Raw genomic sequence first — 13,102 nt, 5'->3', positions numbered from 1 at the left:
GTGTGGAGGCAATTCCCTTGAAAAACCAGGGAATCCTGGGAATTGTAGTTTGTGAGGACGGGGGGGGGCAACCACTGTCCTCTCTCTGATTGGCTCTTAGTGTGACTCCATCCAAACAGGATTGGTTGCTCTGTAGCCTGGCTCTCAGAGGGACTCAGGGGCTGAGAGAGAGAGAGAGAGAGACCCTTTTCTGAGGGTGGGGTGGCGACCACTCTCCAGCTCTCTCTCTGATTGGCTGAAAACTGTGAGTGTGTGACTCCAAAGGATTGGTTGCTCTGTAGCCAGCCTGGCTCTCAGGCTGGAGGGAAGGTAGAGACAGACCTTCTGCCTTCCGAGGACAGGAAGGGAAAGGAGGGAGCAAGGAAGGAAGGAAGAGAAGAAAAGGAAGGAAAAGGGAAGGAGGGAGGGAGGAGGGGAAAAGAAAGGGAGGGAGGGAGGGAGGGAGGGAGGGAAGGCAAAGGAGGGAAGGAACGGAGGAGGATGCTCCTTTGCCTTTGAGAGAAGCCTTCCCTGCCGAGGGCTCTCTTTAGGACCCAGGGGCTTTCCGGAGTACAAGACTACCCCCGACTTTGGGGAACATTTTTCTGGGCTAAAAAGTCGTCTTATAGGCCGGAAAATACGGTACCTTTGTTGAGAACTTGTGGAACATGGTACTCTTAAGCAGAATTTAACCTACAGAATGTAGCATTAATTTTTAAAATATAGTTTACGCCTAACATTTTCCAAGTTGTTACTAACATCCATATTTATTTTTAGACCAAAGAGAGTCTACAGTATGCATTGGAAACCCTGACCATGAATGGTTGTTCAGTAGAAGATCTAGGATTGGATTTCACACTTCCAGGATTCCCAAACATTGAGTTGAAAAAAGGAGGAAAAGATATACCTGTCACCATCCACAACTTAGAAGAATATCTTCAAGTAAGTGACACAGGATTCTTGTTGGACATAGACTACTCCTTGTCGTTCACTGAAACAACTGAAAATATTTAGAATGTGTCACACTTGTGACATAATTTGTACTGCTTTCAATGAGGTGAAGCTAAAGTGGTGATTTAAAAAATAAAATTTATGTAGAAAAAACTGCAATTTTACATGACTGAAATTGAAGGATGTATAATTGGGATGTATAATTATTACTCTAAAGATTTGGAATTCACTCACATGAGAGAGTCAGGTGGACCCCTCTGTACTATCTTCCAGCAATCATTTTTATTTAAAAAAGCTTTGGTTGACAGCTGGATGTAGCAGAGGAGTTTTTTTAAAAAATGGGGTGTACTGCACTTTTTAGCCACTGGTGTAATGGTTTGTGTGTTGGACTATGACTCTAGAGACCAGGGTTCGAATCCCTGCTGAGCTATGAAATCCACTGGGTGTTCTTGGGCAACGCACAATCTTTCAGCCTCAGAGAATGGCAGTGGCACAGTCCCCACTCTCCCTGAAGAAATGTGCCAAAAAAACCCCACCTGTGTGATAGGTTCCTTAGTGCTGAAGATTGCTTGAAGGCACACAACAAAAACAGCAATATTTTAAATGTGTTTGAAACCAACAGGAAAATTTGTTTCTTATTTTTATACTTCATTATTAGATTTTACCTGTATTTTGTTTTAATCTTTGTCATAAGCTGCCCTGAGTTCCATACTGGGAGGAAGACAGTACATATATTCATATTGATAACATGATAAAATTAATTAATGGGTAAACACTGTGAAATAGGTCTCTTCAGCATTTTCATTAAAACATTATTTCTGAAATGGAGCTCAAACACTTTGCACATTTTTTGTCTTTGAATAGTGATTATGTAGCCTCTGTGTTGAAGTATTTTGGCATAAAGAATATGGAGACGTTATTGGACAAATAATTAAACCAGTTTGTACCTCTAGGACTGATACTTCATTGATATTTGGATTTCCTGCACGGCAGGGGGTTGGACTGGATGGCCCTTGTGGTCTCTTCCAACTCTACAATTCAATGATTTGCTTGGTTTATAATCTGCTGTGCATAAAATCATTGTACAAGTTTATCATCAAATTACCACTGTAATATGGGTATCTAAAATGCATTCATACTCTTTGACTACATCAATAAACCAGTTTAGTGCCACCTAATAAACAGGCTTTGTGAAATTGCTGGTTCTTCCTAACTTTGTATCTTTAAGTGACTGAAAAATAAATGAGAGTATTAGCTTAAATGGCAAATTCTTAACTTTGTAGCCTTTTCTGGCCTATAGTTTAATTCATGGATCCACTCAAAGCTTCATATTACATAATGCTGCTAATACTGTATTGAATAATGTGATAACTCTACAATTTTCTCTGGTTTTTTTGTAGCTAGTAATATTCTGGGCACTAAATGAAGGTGTTTCAAGGCAATTTGATTCCTTCAGAGATGGATTTGAATCTGTCTTCCCCCTTAGTCACCTTCAGTACTTCTATCCTGAGGAGGTTAGTACCTTCATGAGAAATTGAGTAACTTTGCACTCATGCCTGTATATTCTGCCTTTATTGTTTGAATGTAAGGAATCATTGTTCTGTAAAGGGGCTTAGGCATCTCTAATGGAATAATTTCACATTCTCACCCAACTAAAATGTCCAGGCTTCTTGAGGGTGTCATGAAATTTAAAAGTTTTATGTTTGTACTATTTATGCTCATATGTTTCTCTATACCAAGGAAAAGAAACATGCAGTCCATGCATGAGGAGAGGACAACTGTTAACAGGATATTGCACAATTCTGTATCTTAGAGTTTTATTCTGCAGATAATATATTTTGAAGCTCAGTAATTCTTACTCCTGTGATATTTCAGGCTGAGAACTGTTAGAAATGAAGGATTTGAAAAAATAATAGAAGGCTCTTAGTATGGTAAAAAAGAGACCATCAAATGTTAGGATTTAGGTTAAAGTATTTCATTACTAGGAGAAAAGATTAATAGAAACTGAATCTCTTGAGATTTTGTTTGGTGGTGATACATAGCTAAGGTACAACTAATTGCATTGATTGCATCATCATTCTGTTTAAAAACGTTGACTTAAGATTTCGCTCTCATCATTCTTCGCATTTTCTCTCTGCCTTCTGTATTATTACAGCTGGATCAGTTGCTGTGTGGTAGCAAAACAGATACTTGGGATGCAAAGACATTAATGGAATGTTGCAGGCCAGATCATGGTTACACACATGACAGGTATTATGATTTGGTCACTAAGTGGTGATAATTTGTAGAATATTTCAAACAACTTGTTCTGTTGTGGCTACATAAAAATTGTGACTCTTCTATTTCTTAATGGATGTGTCTTTAAAAAGCTTCTAATTGTTTGTTTGTTTTTAACAAAATTCTAGTCGTGCTGTGAAGTTCCTGTTTGAAATTCTCAGTAGTTTTGATAGTGAGCAGCAAAGATTATTTCTCCAGTTTGTGACTGGTAGTCCTAGACTGCCAGTAGGAGGTGAGTATCTTTTTATTGTATTGACTTAAAGTGCACACATATGAGCTACATATTTGTGTTCGAAAATATTCTTTATTTTCTTTATTTAACATGATTTATATTTTTATTAACATTATTCTTTATTTACATTAACCCCCAACAAATCTTTAGCTGCAAACTGATCATGCCCATGCTGTAAACTACAATTCTATATGCTGTTTTTAATTATTAACAGATATGAAAGCTTTGTCTTTAAAAAATCTTTCATTTCATTCTACTTGGATTGTACCTGTAAGTAAAGCTTATTAAATTCAGTACAGCTTACTGCTGGATAGGTATGTGTTGGACTATGGTCTTAGGCTGCATCCGCACTGTAGAAATAATCCAGGTTGTCACACCTTTAACCACCTTTGCTCAGTCCTATGTAACTGTAGTTTTATGAGACATTTAGCCCCACCAAATTACAATTCCCATAATTCCATAGCATTGAGCCATGGTAATTAAAGTGGTGTCAAACTGGATTATTTCTGCAGTGCAGATGCAGCCTTAGACATGCTTGCTGGAACCTATAATGAAAGCACAGCTGCTCTGTATTTTGTTAACACACGCAAAAAGAAGAGTGTTAAGATTATAGTTATGCTTACTACTTGCCTGTGGTGAATGGCTGATATCACCACGCAAACATCTCCATCTTGTATCAGTGGTACATCTGCACATGCAACCATCATAGTGGCCCTTAGGTTACTGTCTGTGTCAGTTACTCTGTTAAGACGCTAGCATTCTTGGCTACTGAAGGAAGAAAAGAAGTGATGTATACACATGCTTGTCTGCGTGCACCTTTCTTTTTCTATTATGCTTTAATGTTGAAAGCAGCTTCCAAAGCTTTTATCTGATAAAGAGGCATGAAGAACATTACATTAATATTAGCAGTCTGTACATTAGAAAGAACACTGCTAATCATATGAAATGTCAGCACTGCAGAATCTACAGATACATCTTTTCTCATGTTGGAGCCCAGCTTCTGGATAGCAACATTAATCTGCCTTAGGGGCTATACTGCTGGCACTTTGTACTAGCCTGTGGGCGGGGTGAGGGTAGAATGTCCGCACGCTCTAAGCCCTAACGATGACGTCCAGGCACCATTTTGGCATGCACCCTTCTAGACAGTGCAGCATCAAAGGAGTGCCTATGACGGCGTGCCTATGATGTCCCTTCCAGGGTGCTAAAAAGAAGCCGCTGTTCGCAGCTTCTTTTTGCTATCTTCAGGGACCAGATCAGTGCTGCTGTGTGTGGTTGCCGTGGCACTGATTCGGGGCGAAAAGGGGCAGCTGCATGCTACCCATTTGTATAGCTGCTTAATGATATTAAAGCAGCATGAAGAATACAGTATTTGCCTCAGTGTCACCTTAATAATTGCCTAAGTGTCATACTGATTTTACCAGTACGACAGTGACACTTGACTTTATCTCTTTTTTATCCAACTCCAAGGAAGCTATTTCAGTACTGAACCAATGTCTGTTGTCATTAATAGAGTGGATAAAGCCACACAATTGAAGCTTTATCCAGGTTTTACTGGTTAGTTGTAAGGCAGATCAGGGAAAGGGGTTTCAGTCTGAGCTGGATGAGGTTACATTCCCCCTGAAATCTCAGGTTTGTACCTTGAGTGTACTCCTGGATTCAGCTCTGAGTCTTGATGCCAGGGTTTCAATGGTGTTCTGGATTGCATTTGCTAGTGGTGCACTAGTTAATGCTAGTGCATCAGTAGCATCCAATCCTGGGTATGTCAGATCTGGCCATAATAACTCACGCTTTTCCAAGCATGGGTCAAAGTGTTGTTTTTTAATTTTAAAAATTCTATATTATTTGATGAGCCTACATGAATCTTTGCAAAAGGAGTTTCACAGGCCTTTGTGTTTTCATTGCAGGTAGCAAAAGGATCTTTTAATAGGGTGTGCTATATTTTTAATTAGTTTGCTTTAATGTTTTTAACCTTTCTATTCAGCATTGTTTTTGCTATAAATAAGTAAAATAACATTTTAATAATGTTGATAACTTAATGTGTTAAGTTTCACAATAAATTTGTAGTGAATGTTGTTTTTGTGCTTTTTAGGTTTCCGAAGTTTGAATCCTCCCCTTACAATTGTACGCAAGACGTTTGAGTCTACAGAAAATCCAGATGACTTCTTACCCTCAGTAATGACCTGTGTAAACTATCTCAAATTGCCAGACTATTCAAGTATTGAGATAATGCGTGAAAAACTCTTGATAGCTGCAAGAGAAGGGCAGCAGTCATTCCATCTTTCCTGATCACAATGAAAAATGCAATGTCTGCCTGTTACAGCAAAAAGAGAATCATGATTCTTTTCTAAATGTATCATCTGAGTCGAGGAAACGTTACGCCTTGTAGAAACGGCTTGCAGATTATAAACAAAGACACTAGGTTGATATTCATTAAAGGCCCCATGGACTTAAAAGTGATCAGGCCCTAAAGTTGTTGTGACAAGGTTTCTTTAGCAAGTTCTTGTTTTAAATTATCATTTATCGATGAGTGAAGTTTAACTTGCTTTGCTGTGTGAAATTTAAAAAGGGATGTTTTTTTTCAGGCTGGAACAATAAATGTTGCTGTGCAGTTTAATACTGGGCTGTGTGTATCCATCTAGCCAAGTCTGCAATTTTTTTCCTCCCAAAGACAAGTTTGTACATAAGTACAGAAATTGAAAACATGTATTGGCACATCTAGTTAAGTAGACTAGTTCTGTGTACCATCACTTGCCCCCAATTGCCCTCCCTCATGTATTGTCTGATGTGCAATCCACATGGCTCTCTTTGTGTGCTCCACTCACAACAATTGTTACATTTTGGACATGGGCATTTACTGTTCCATGTTTTCTCAAATTAAGAAATAATTTAATTTTGTTAAATATATTGTCAATAATTCCGCCTTTGTAAGTAGGTAGACTCTTTCTTATAGCTTAGTTTTATTGTAGTAGTAGGATATATTGGCAACATTCTTTACCAGAAGATATTCTAGAACTGTTCACACAGTGATTTAGGCAACAGCCTCTTAACCAGGGGCTAGGAGGAATTGATTCTTTTTTGCGTAGTTGAAAAACTCAACAATTGATTGGTCTGGCCAATATTTATTGTCTGGCCAGAGCATTTTGAATTGATGTAAAGTTTTTTATATAAAGTCAAATTAGTATTTTCCTGCCTTGTTCAATCCTTCCTCCTTGATTTTAAGTTCATGGGTGGTATTTCCCTCCTGTATTTCCTCCCTTTCCTCTGACCTCCCCTGCCACCTTGTCTCCCAACACTGGTGTGGATCAAAACAGTTCAACATTTCTTTTGACACAGATAAAGCACCTGTAAGCAATGCTCTGTCCATTTTGTTTTCTGTGCTGATTTCTCAAATCTGCAATAATTTACTTCATCAGGTTAATGTTTTTACCTGAATATAAATAAAGTTTGCTTCACCTTTTTGTTCATAGTTCTGTACTGTATGCATAAGTTCAATTGTGTAAATTATTCCAATGCAAGTAAATCATCTTAAATCTCTTTGGCTGCCTAGCCACTTTGTCATGGATGATTTACCATTAAAACAAGAGTTTGCAAGATCTGGTATTCTTTTATTTTCATAAGAGTTCAAAAACAGTCTATTCCAAAACATTCCCGAGATGTTCATGCTATATAGTTCATCTCTTAATGAAAATCTGACAGATTACTTTATTCAACTTTGAGAAATCAAAATAAACACTTGGGTGCTGTTTTAATTGGTTGGATGATCAGGGTAGAACATATATTAAACCTCAACAAGTTTCCTTTTCAGATGAAGAACCTGTAACTACACAATGTACTTCAGTACATGTAACTGACATTGTCTTAAGTTAATTGGACTGGCCATACAGTGCACCACTGAACTGTGATGAGAAGCTGAATGTGAAATCATTGTGCAAAGACCCTGAGCAGTCTGTCAGATTAGACCTGAATGGAAGTGCTTCACAGTGGACATAATATTGGTCATGCAGAACATGGCTAGTATTTCTTAGAAACATAAAGGCAGTGTTAAAAGTATGGACTGGTATTTAAAATTGTTCTGATAATGCTATCAAACTTGGCACAAAGACTCGTGTTTAGAGTGTGTTGATAGCAACTTTGTTCTTTTTTTAAGGTTCTATATTTTAAAAAGACTGACTTATGTAAAAAATATTTTGTATTAAAATATCATCTGTATTGATATTTTTTTACTATGTTGTCTCCCTATAGAATCTGGCTTTGATTGTTTTGTAGTTCTTAAATTTAAATAGTTTATACTGGTGCCTGAAAGTCCATGTGCTTGGGGAGCTGCCATTTGAGAACAGCAAAAATACCTCTTTGGGATCATGGAACTATTAAGCAATACATTAAGCCTCTGTGTGTGTGTGTGTGTGTGTGTGCGCGTATAAAAGATATCATATAGAACAGCATATGAAGTATCTTGACTATGGCATCATGAAGTTTTATAGAATACAACAGACAGACTGGTTTCTGAATGTGTAATGTGAGAAATAGTGCAGCATAACCTGAATGATACACATCGTCAGCTAATAAATGGTTGACCAACAAAAACTGCTTTAGAGATCATGGAGTTGTCACAGTAACAGTTTTCTGTAGCTGATTGCTACTGTTTCCAGAATAAAAGTACTATAATTTAGCTGTAACATATGAAGTACAGTAGTGGATAGCTACTTCCTTGCTCCTAGTTGTCATTTTAATAAATACATCTAGCAAGGACGTCATATAAAATATAAAAATCAAAATAAATTAAAGGACAATAGTTATGTTGATCTGAGGAAGTTAGTCTGAGTCTGTATCTCATACTACAAACTTTTTTCTTTCATTTAGTCTCAAAGGCGTTACAAAATCCCTCAACAAAAGTAAAGACTTTCAGTTCTGCCCAAGCAAAATCAATTTAGTGTGCAAATTAAACAGATGTACCAGATTTTTCTTGTATGTGCACAGCTGATTCTGAAAATCAGGCTAAGCAAAACCTTGTAAATCAGATTAATCTATACAGTTTAATTTGATTGCTATATTTAAGAGACAATTGTAATTTTGTTTCTGCTGTTCACAGGGGGGAAAAATCACTCTTCATTTTATGGCTTCAGGCACTGACAGCACACTTTATTGTCTGGGTGGGACAACCTGGGGCATGGAAAATGTTGGATGCAATGGCAATTTTAGTCCATTGATGTCTGGAAGGCCACTATTCCATCCTTGGTTTTGAAGGAGCTATCTGAACACTGGCAGTTCTTTTTGGACATGCTGACTGGGACAGAAAAACTGCTATACAACACCTGGAAGCCCATAGGTTTCCCACCCCTGCTTTGACAGATATCTGTGGAGCTAGAAACTACTGCTTCTGACAAAAAGGCCTTTCAGCAAGCTGTTCTGTACCCAATATCTCTTTATGCATGCATAATATTCTAGTCCATGGATGCCTTGGCTCACTGCTGGCACTCTTCCTCCATACCTGATCAAATACAACTCTATTAATGTGCCTTTGTCTATCCAGGTCAATGGAAATTTAATTTCAAAATAGTTCAAACACATCTCACTATCCATCTACTTGTGGAGCCAAAGTATTGCATTGTATGGCCTCTTAATATGATCCAGCAGGGTTTTTCTGTTGATATGACAAACACAAAATGGGACTTTGCTGTCTGTTTTCATAATAGTCGGTCCCTCTTTTCACTCTCAGTTTTTAGGGAGTCACTACTGCTCTTTGTATTAGTGCTGCCATTGATTTTGTAGCAGTATTTATTTATTTATATCCAGTGTCGGTTCCCAAACCAGGACACGCAGTGGCTCGCAACAAGAAATAAAAATGGAAACTGTGAGAGCATTACATAAATACAATACATAATTATTAAAAGAACTGCAATAAAAATGTCAATTAAAAAATACAATATCTGTTTAAAGATGCTGAAAAGGCGATGGAAAGAATATTAAAAAATATTTGGAAAACAATCAGAATATTTTGTAAGTGTTGAGAAACCTAACAAGAAAAATTCTGGACATACAAGAATCTGCACAATTCAGGACTTAATTGGCACAAAATTTGCATGTGTTTTTGTGCAAAAAACAGCATTTTCTGCATGGAAAATGTTTCAACACAGAAATAATAAAATGCTTGCACAGAAAATGCTGTCCTCTGTGCAGAAAATGCTATGTGGGAAGCTACTCTGCATAAAATTTGCATATAGTTGATTTGCATAGAAAACAGCATTTTCCGTGCAGAAATTAATACTGCATTGAAACATTTATCACACAAAATGCTGTAATTGGGGGTTTACTCTGCATAAAATTCACACATGGTTTGTATAGAAAACTGCATGTTCTGTGCAGGAATTTATATCTCTGCATTGAAATATTTTTCCATGTAAATAATACTGCTTTTTGTGTAAAGCAACCATGTGCAAATTTTGGGCAAAGTCCAACTTCTTTGCAGCAAGAATTGCTGAAATTATTCACTGCTACCTTGAGAAAGAAACATAGTGAAGAATTACACCCCTATGCTAAGATTCCTCACATTCACAATTGTCATTTGTTTATTTAGTTACTTGAAGCTAAAGCCCTCTACAGAATCTTATTTTTCCATCCTTACATTATCCTTGACGTTTTTAAAGGGTTTGTAGAAAATAAAAATCAACTGTCACCACTACTTTCCTAAGCTGCTATTCTAGTGATGGTTTGGCATCTTTTTCATTGGACTCTCCTTTGGCTCCTTGGCTAGTTTAACACAATCCTTTTAAAATTTCTCTGCATGGATTTTTATTCATTTTTATTCATCTCTGAAAAAGCTAGAAAATCTCAAAAGTGCAAAGATATAAAACAGAACACTAAAGTAAGGATAGTACAAGCCATTCTTTTCCCTATCACCATATGCAGATGCAAGAATTTGACAGTAAAGAAAGCAGGTAGAAAATCAACTCATTTGAAATCGGAGAAGGATGCCGAGATGACTGTGGAAAGCCAGAAAGTCAAACAAATTGGTACTAGAACAGATCAAGCTTAAGCAATCCCTAGAAGCCAAGATAATCAAACTCAGGCTGTCGTACTTAGGCAACATCATGAGAAGAGATGGCTCACTGGAGAAGACAATAATGCTAGGAAACGTAGAAAGAGAGGAAGGCCACATATTAGATAGATTCCCTCAAAGGAGCCATGTCCCTGAGCCAAGCAGTTCAGGAAAGGGCGGCTTGGAGGTGTCTCACTCATGGGGTCAAAGTTGACTCGTAGGCAGTTAACAACACTTCTATTCAACATTTTATGCTCGCTTCCTATACAGCATGTGGTTTAGTTGTATAACTGGCTGCATTTTTCATCTAAATTGCAGATACAGTACACAACTTTAAATGACAAAAGTTACATTTCAAATATCAAAGTAAAAAGTATGAAAGCTATCTGGACTGTTCGTTTCTATGCTAGTCACTTGGTTTGACAAAGTTATTTTGAATTCTAGCTCTGAAATGGAAATGTCCTCTTGAAAGTTACAAAAGCTAAGGCAGTTGTCTTCTGCCTCCCTTCACCATATTATTCTAAAATGATTTGTAAACTAAGGAAGTTTGATTATCATTATCCTAGTTGATAAATTATCAGGATGTTCCTAACTGAAACAAACAGTTGTACCCTGAGCTGCTTAGAAGGCCTTGCTTAAAATTGCTGAAATGCTGAGGGTGTGTGAAAATTGATAGGTAAGCCAAAGCCTATAGTAATTCTGACTAGGTCTAATTTCTCAGATACCATTCTGTGAGCATATTTTTAGAGCGCCAGTGTGTCTGTTTTTTAATCCCTTTATGGACTTAGAATACTAGGGTCACAAGGGACAAATAAGCTCGGCTTGAACCTTCAGTCCAAAGAGCAAGCCAATGCTCTTGCTCTAACATTCAGGCTATCGCAAAGTGTTGCAAGCAATCTTGGTGCCTTAAAAAGAGCATTGGATGACTGGATTCTGGAAATTATTATGAATAATATCACAAGATTTCTTTGAAAGCAAATATTGCTCACAGTTTTAAAGCCTGTTACCCATGTCGTCTTATGCTTCAAAAACCTTGGTGTGATCATTACTATAAAGTTGGAGTGGCTTTGTTTGTTGTGTGTCTTCAAGATGTTTCCGACTTACAGTGACCCTAAGGCGACTATATCATGGGGTTTCTCTTGGCAAGATTTGTTCAGAGGTTTGCCATTGCCTTGTGACTTGTCCAAGGTTACCCAGTGGGTTTCCTGGTGATGCTGGGAATGGTCTCCATAGTTGTAGTTCAACACTCAAACCACTGGCTTAGATGAGCAGAATCTGCTACTCACTTTATCTCTCTGGGGACTTGTACATACCACAACCATAAACACATATTTCAATTGACATGTGAAAATCGCAGTTTGTGAAGTCTCAATTTAAATTTGATACGAATAGTCTGACATTACAGACAAACATGTCTTGTGAAAGTTGTTTCTTCAAACTTTACTGTGAAATTCTCCCTTTTTGATATATATATATTTTATTTTGATTTAAATTGTTTTTATAAGTGGCTGGTTATGTCCTAAATCCAGTGTTAGTCCTTGTAGAATCAACCCATTAAAATTAATAGAGCCGTAGTAAGTGACAGACCAAGATTATGAGTGGAAGATATGAATAAACATAAAGAATGATGTACCATATTCAAATGTATATTGCTTTTATAATAAAGGCACTTATATTTACACTTACATGTTCAGTACAATTGAATTTATCACCAATATCTAGAAAAGAAAACTTTGTAATTCACAGTAGTTTATGTGTCACAAGACTAATATTTTTTTTAAAAAACACAGTCAATGCAAGTATAGTTGCAATAAATGTGTTGCTTCTAAATGACATAAGTACTGTATTGGTAAGCTAAAATAAATAGTAAGAATCACTGAATCATTGTGGCTTATACAAGTTTTAAGTCCCATTCATTGGTCTTTTCTAATTGGAACTAACAGTTGGATTTAGCCCATTGATTTCTGTTAATCCACTTTTTCTTTTTATGTCCCTTCAAATTGAATCTTGATTTATGGCAACCCATTCATAGGCTTTTCTTGGCAATAGGACTGTAGTGTTGGTAAACAAAACCTTTTTAATATATTAAACATTAATTAGTAATAACACTATTTAAATTATCCTCAGTAGCCTAAAGGCCCCAGATCCTGTCTTGTCTTGGAAGCTAAGCAGAGTCAGCCTGGGTTACCACTTGGATGGGAAACTGCCAATGAATATAAGGTGCTTTAGGCTATATTTCAGAGGAAGGAGATAACAAAACCATCTCTGAGTATTCCTTGCCTAAGAACACCCTACAATAATGAAGTCAACAGGTTTTCCATGGCTGAGCAGGAATTCAAACCATGCTCTTCTGGAGTCCTGTTTCAGCATTCAAACCACTGCACCATGCTGACCCTCTAATCTGCTCTAAGTAGAAAAGATACAGAATTTAATCTTCTAGATCTTTTTGTATGGAGGAAGACCACAATTCACTGCTAGAGCATGTGGTTTGTATGCCAAGCAAATAGTGTGAGCCAATACAGGTATATGATAATTTCCTAGGCAATGCCCAGTTGGAGGAGTTACCTTCTTTCTGGTACCCTATTTTTAAAAGTGTGAAAAGATGGGGGTTCTGTGGCAGATGACAT

The 13,102-nt window shown here is 37.2% G+C and overlaps 1 protein-coding gene across 4 annotated transcripts in view; it reads left to right on the top strand.

Moving 5' to 3' along the window:
- Positions 1-7,032, top strand: part of TRIP12 (thyroid hormone receptor interactor 12) — a 140,520-nt gene extending 133,488 nt beyond the window's left edge. For all 4 annotated transcript variants that reach the window (XM_042457475.1, XM_042457473.1, XM_042457471.1 and 1 more), the window contains exons 38-42: positions 757-921; positions 2,331-2,444; positions 3,086-3,180; positions 3,336-3,439; positions 5,529-7,032. In XM_042457475.1, coding sequence (XP_042313409.1) covers positions 757-921; positions 2,331-2,444; positions 3,086-3,180; positions 3,336-3,439; positions 5,529-5,725 — 675 coding nt within the window. In that variant the 3' untranslated portion in view covers positions 5,726-7,032. The remainder of the gene's footprint in view (positions 1-756; positions 922-2,330; positions 2,445-3,085; positions 3,181-3,335; positions 3,440-5,528) is intronic.
- Positions 7,033-13,102: the final 6,070 nt, after the last annotated feature.

Source organism: Sceloporus undulatus, chromosome 3 (genome assembly GCF_019175285.1).
Source record: "Sceloporus undulatus isolate JIND9_A2432 ecotype Alabama chromosome 3, SceUnd_v1.1, whole genome shotgun sequence".
Taxonomy (NCBI): Eukaryota; Metazoa; Chordata; class Lepidosauria; order Squamata; family Phrynosomatidae; genus Sceloporus; species Sceloporus undulatus.
The sequence above is the reverse complement of the archived record's forward strand: the minus strand, read 5'-3'. Positions and strand labels throughout refer to the sequence as shown.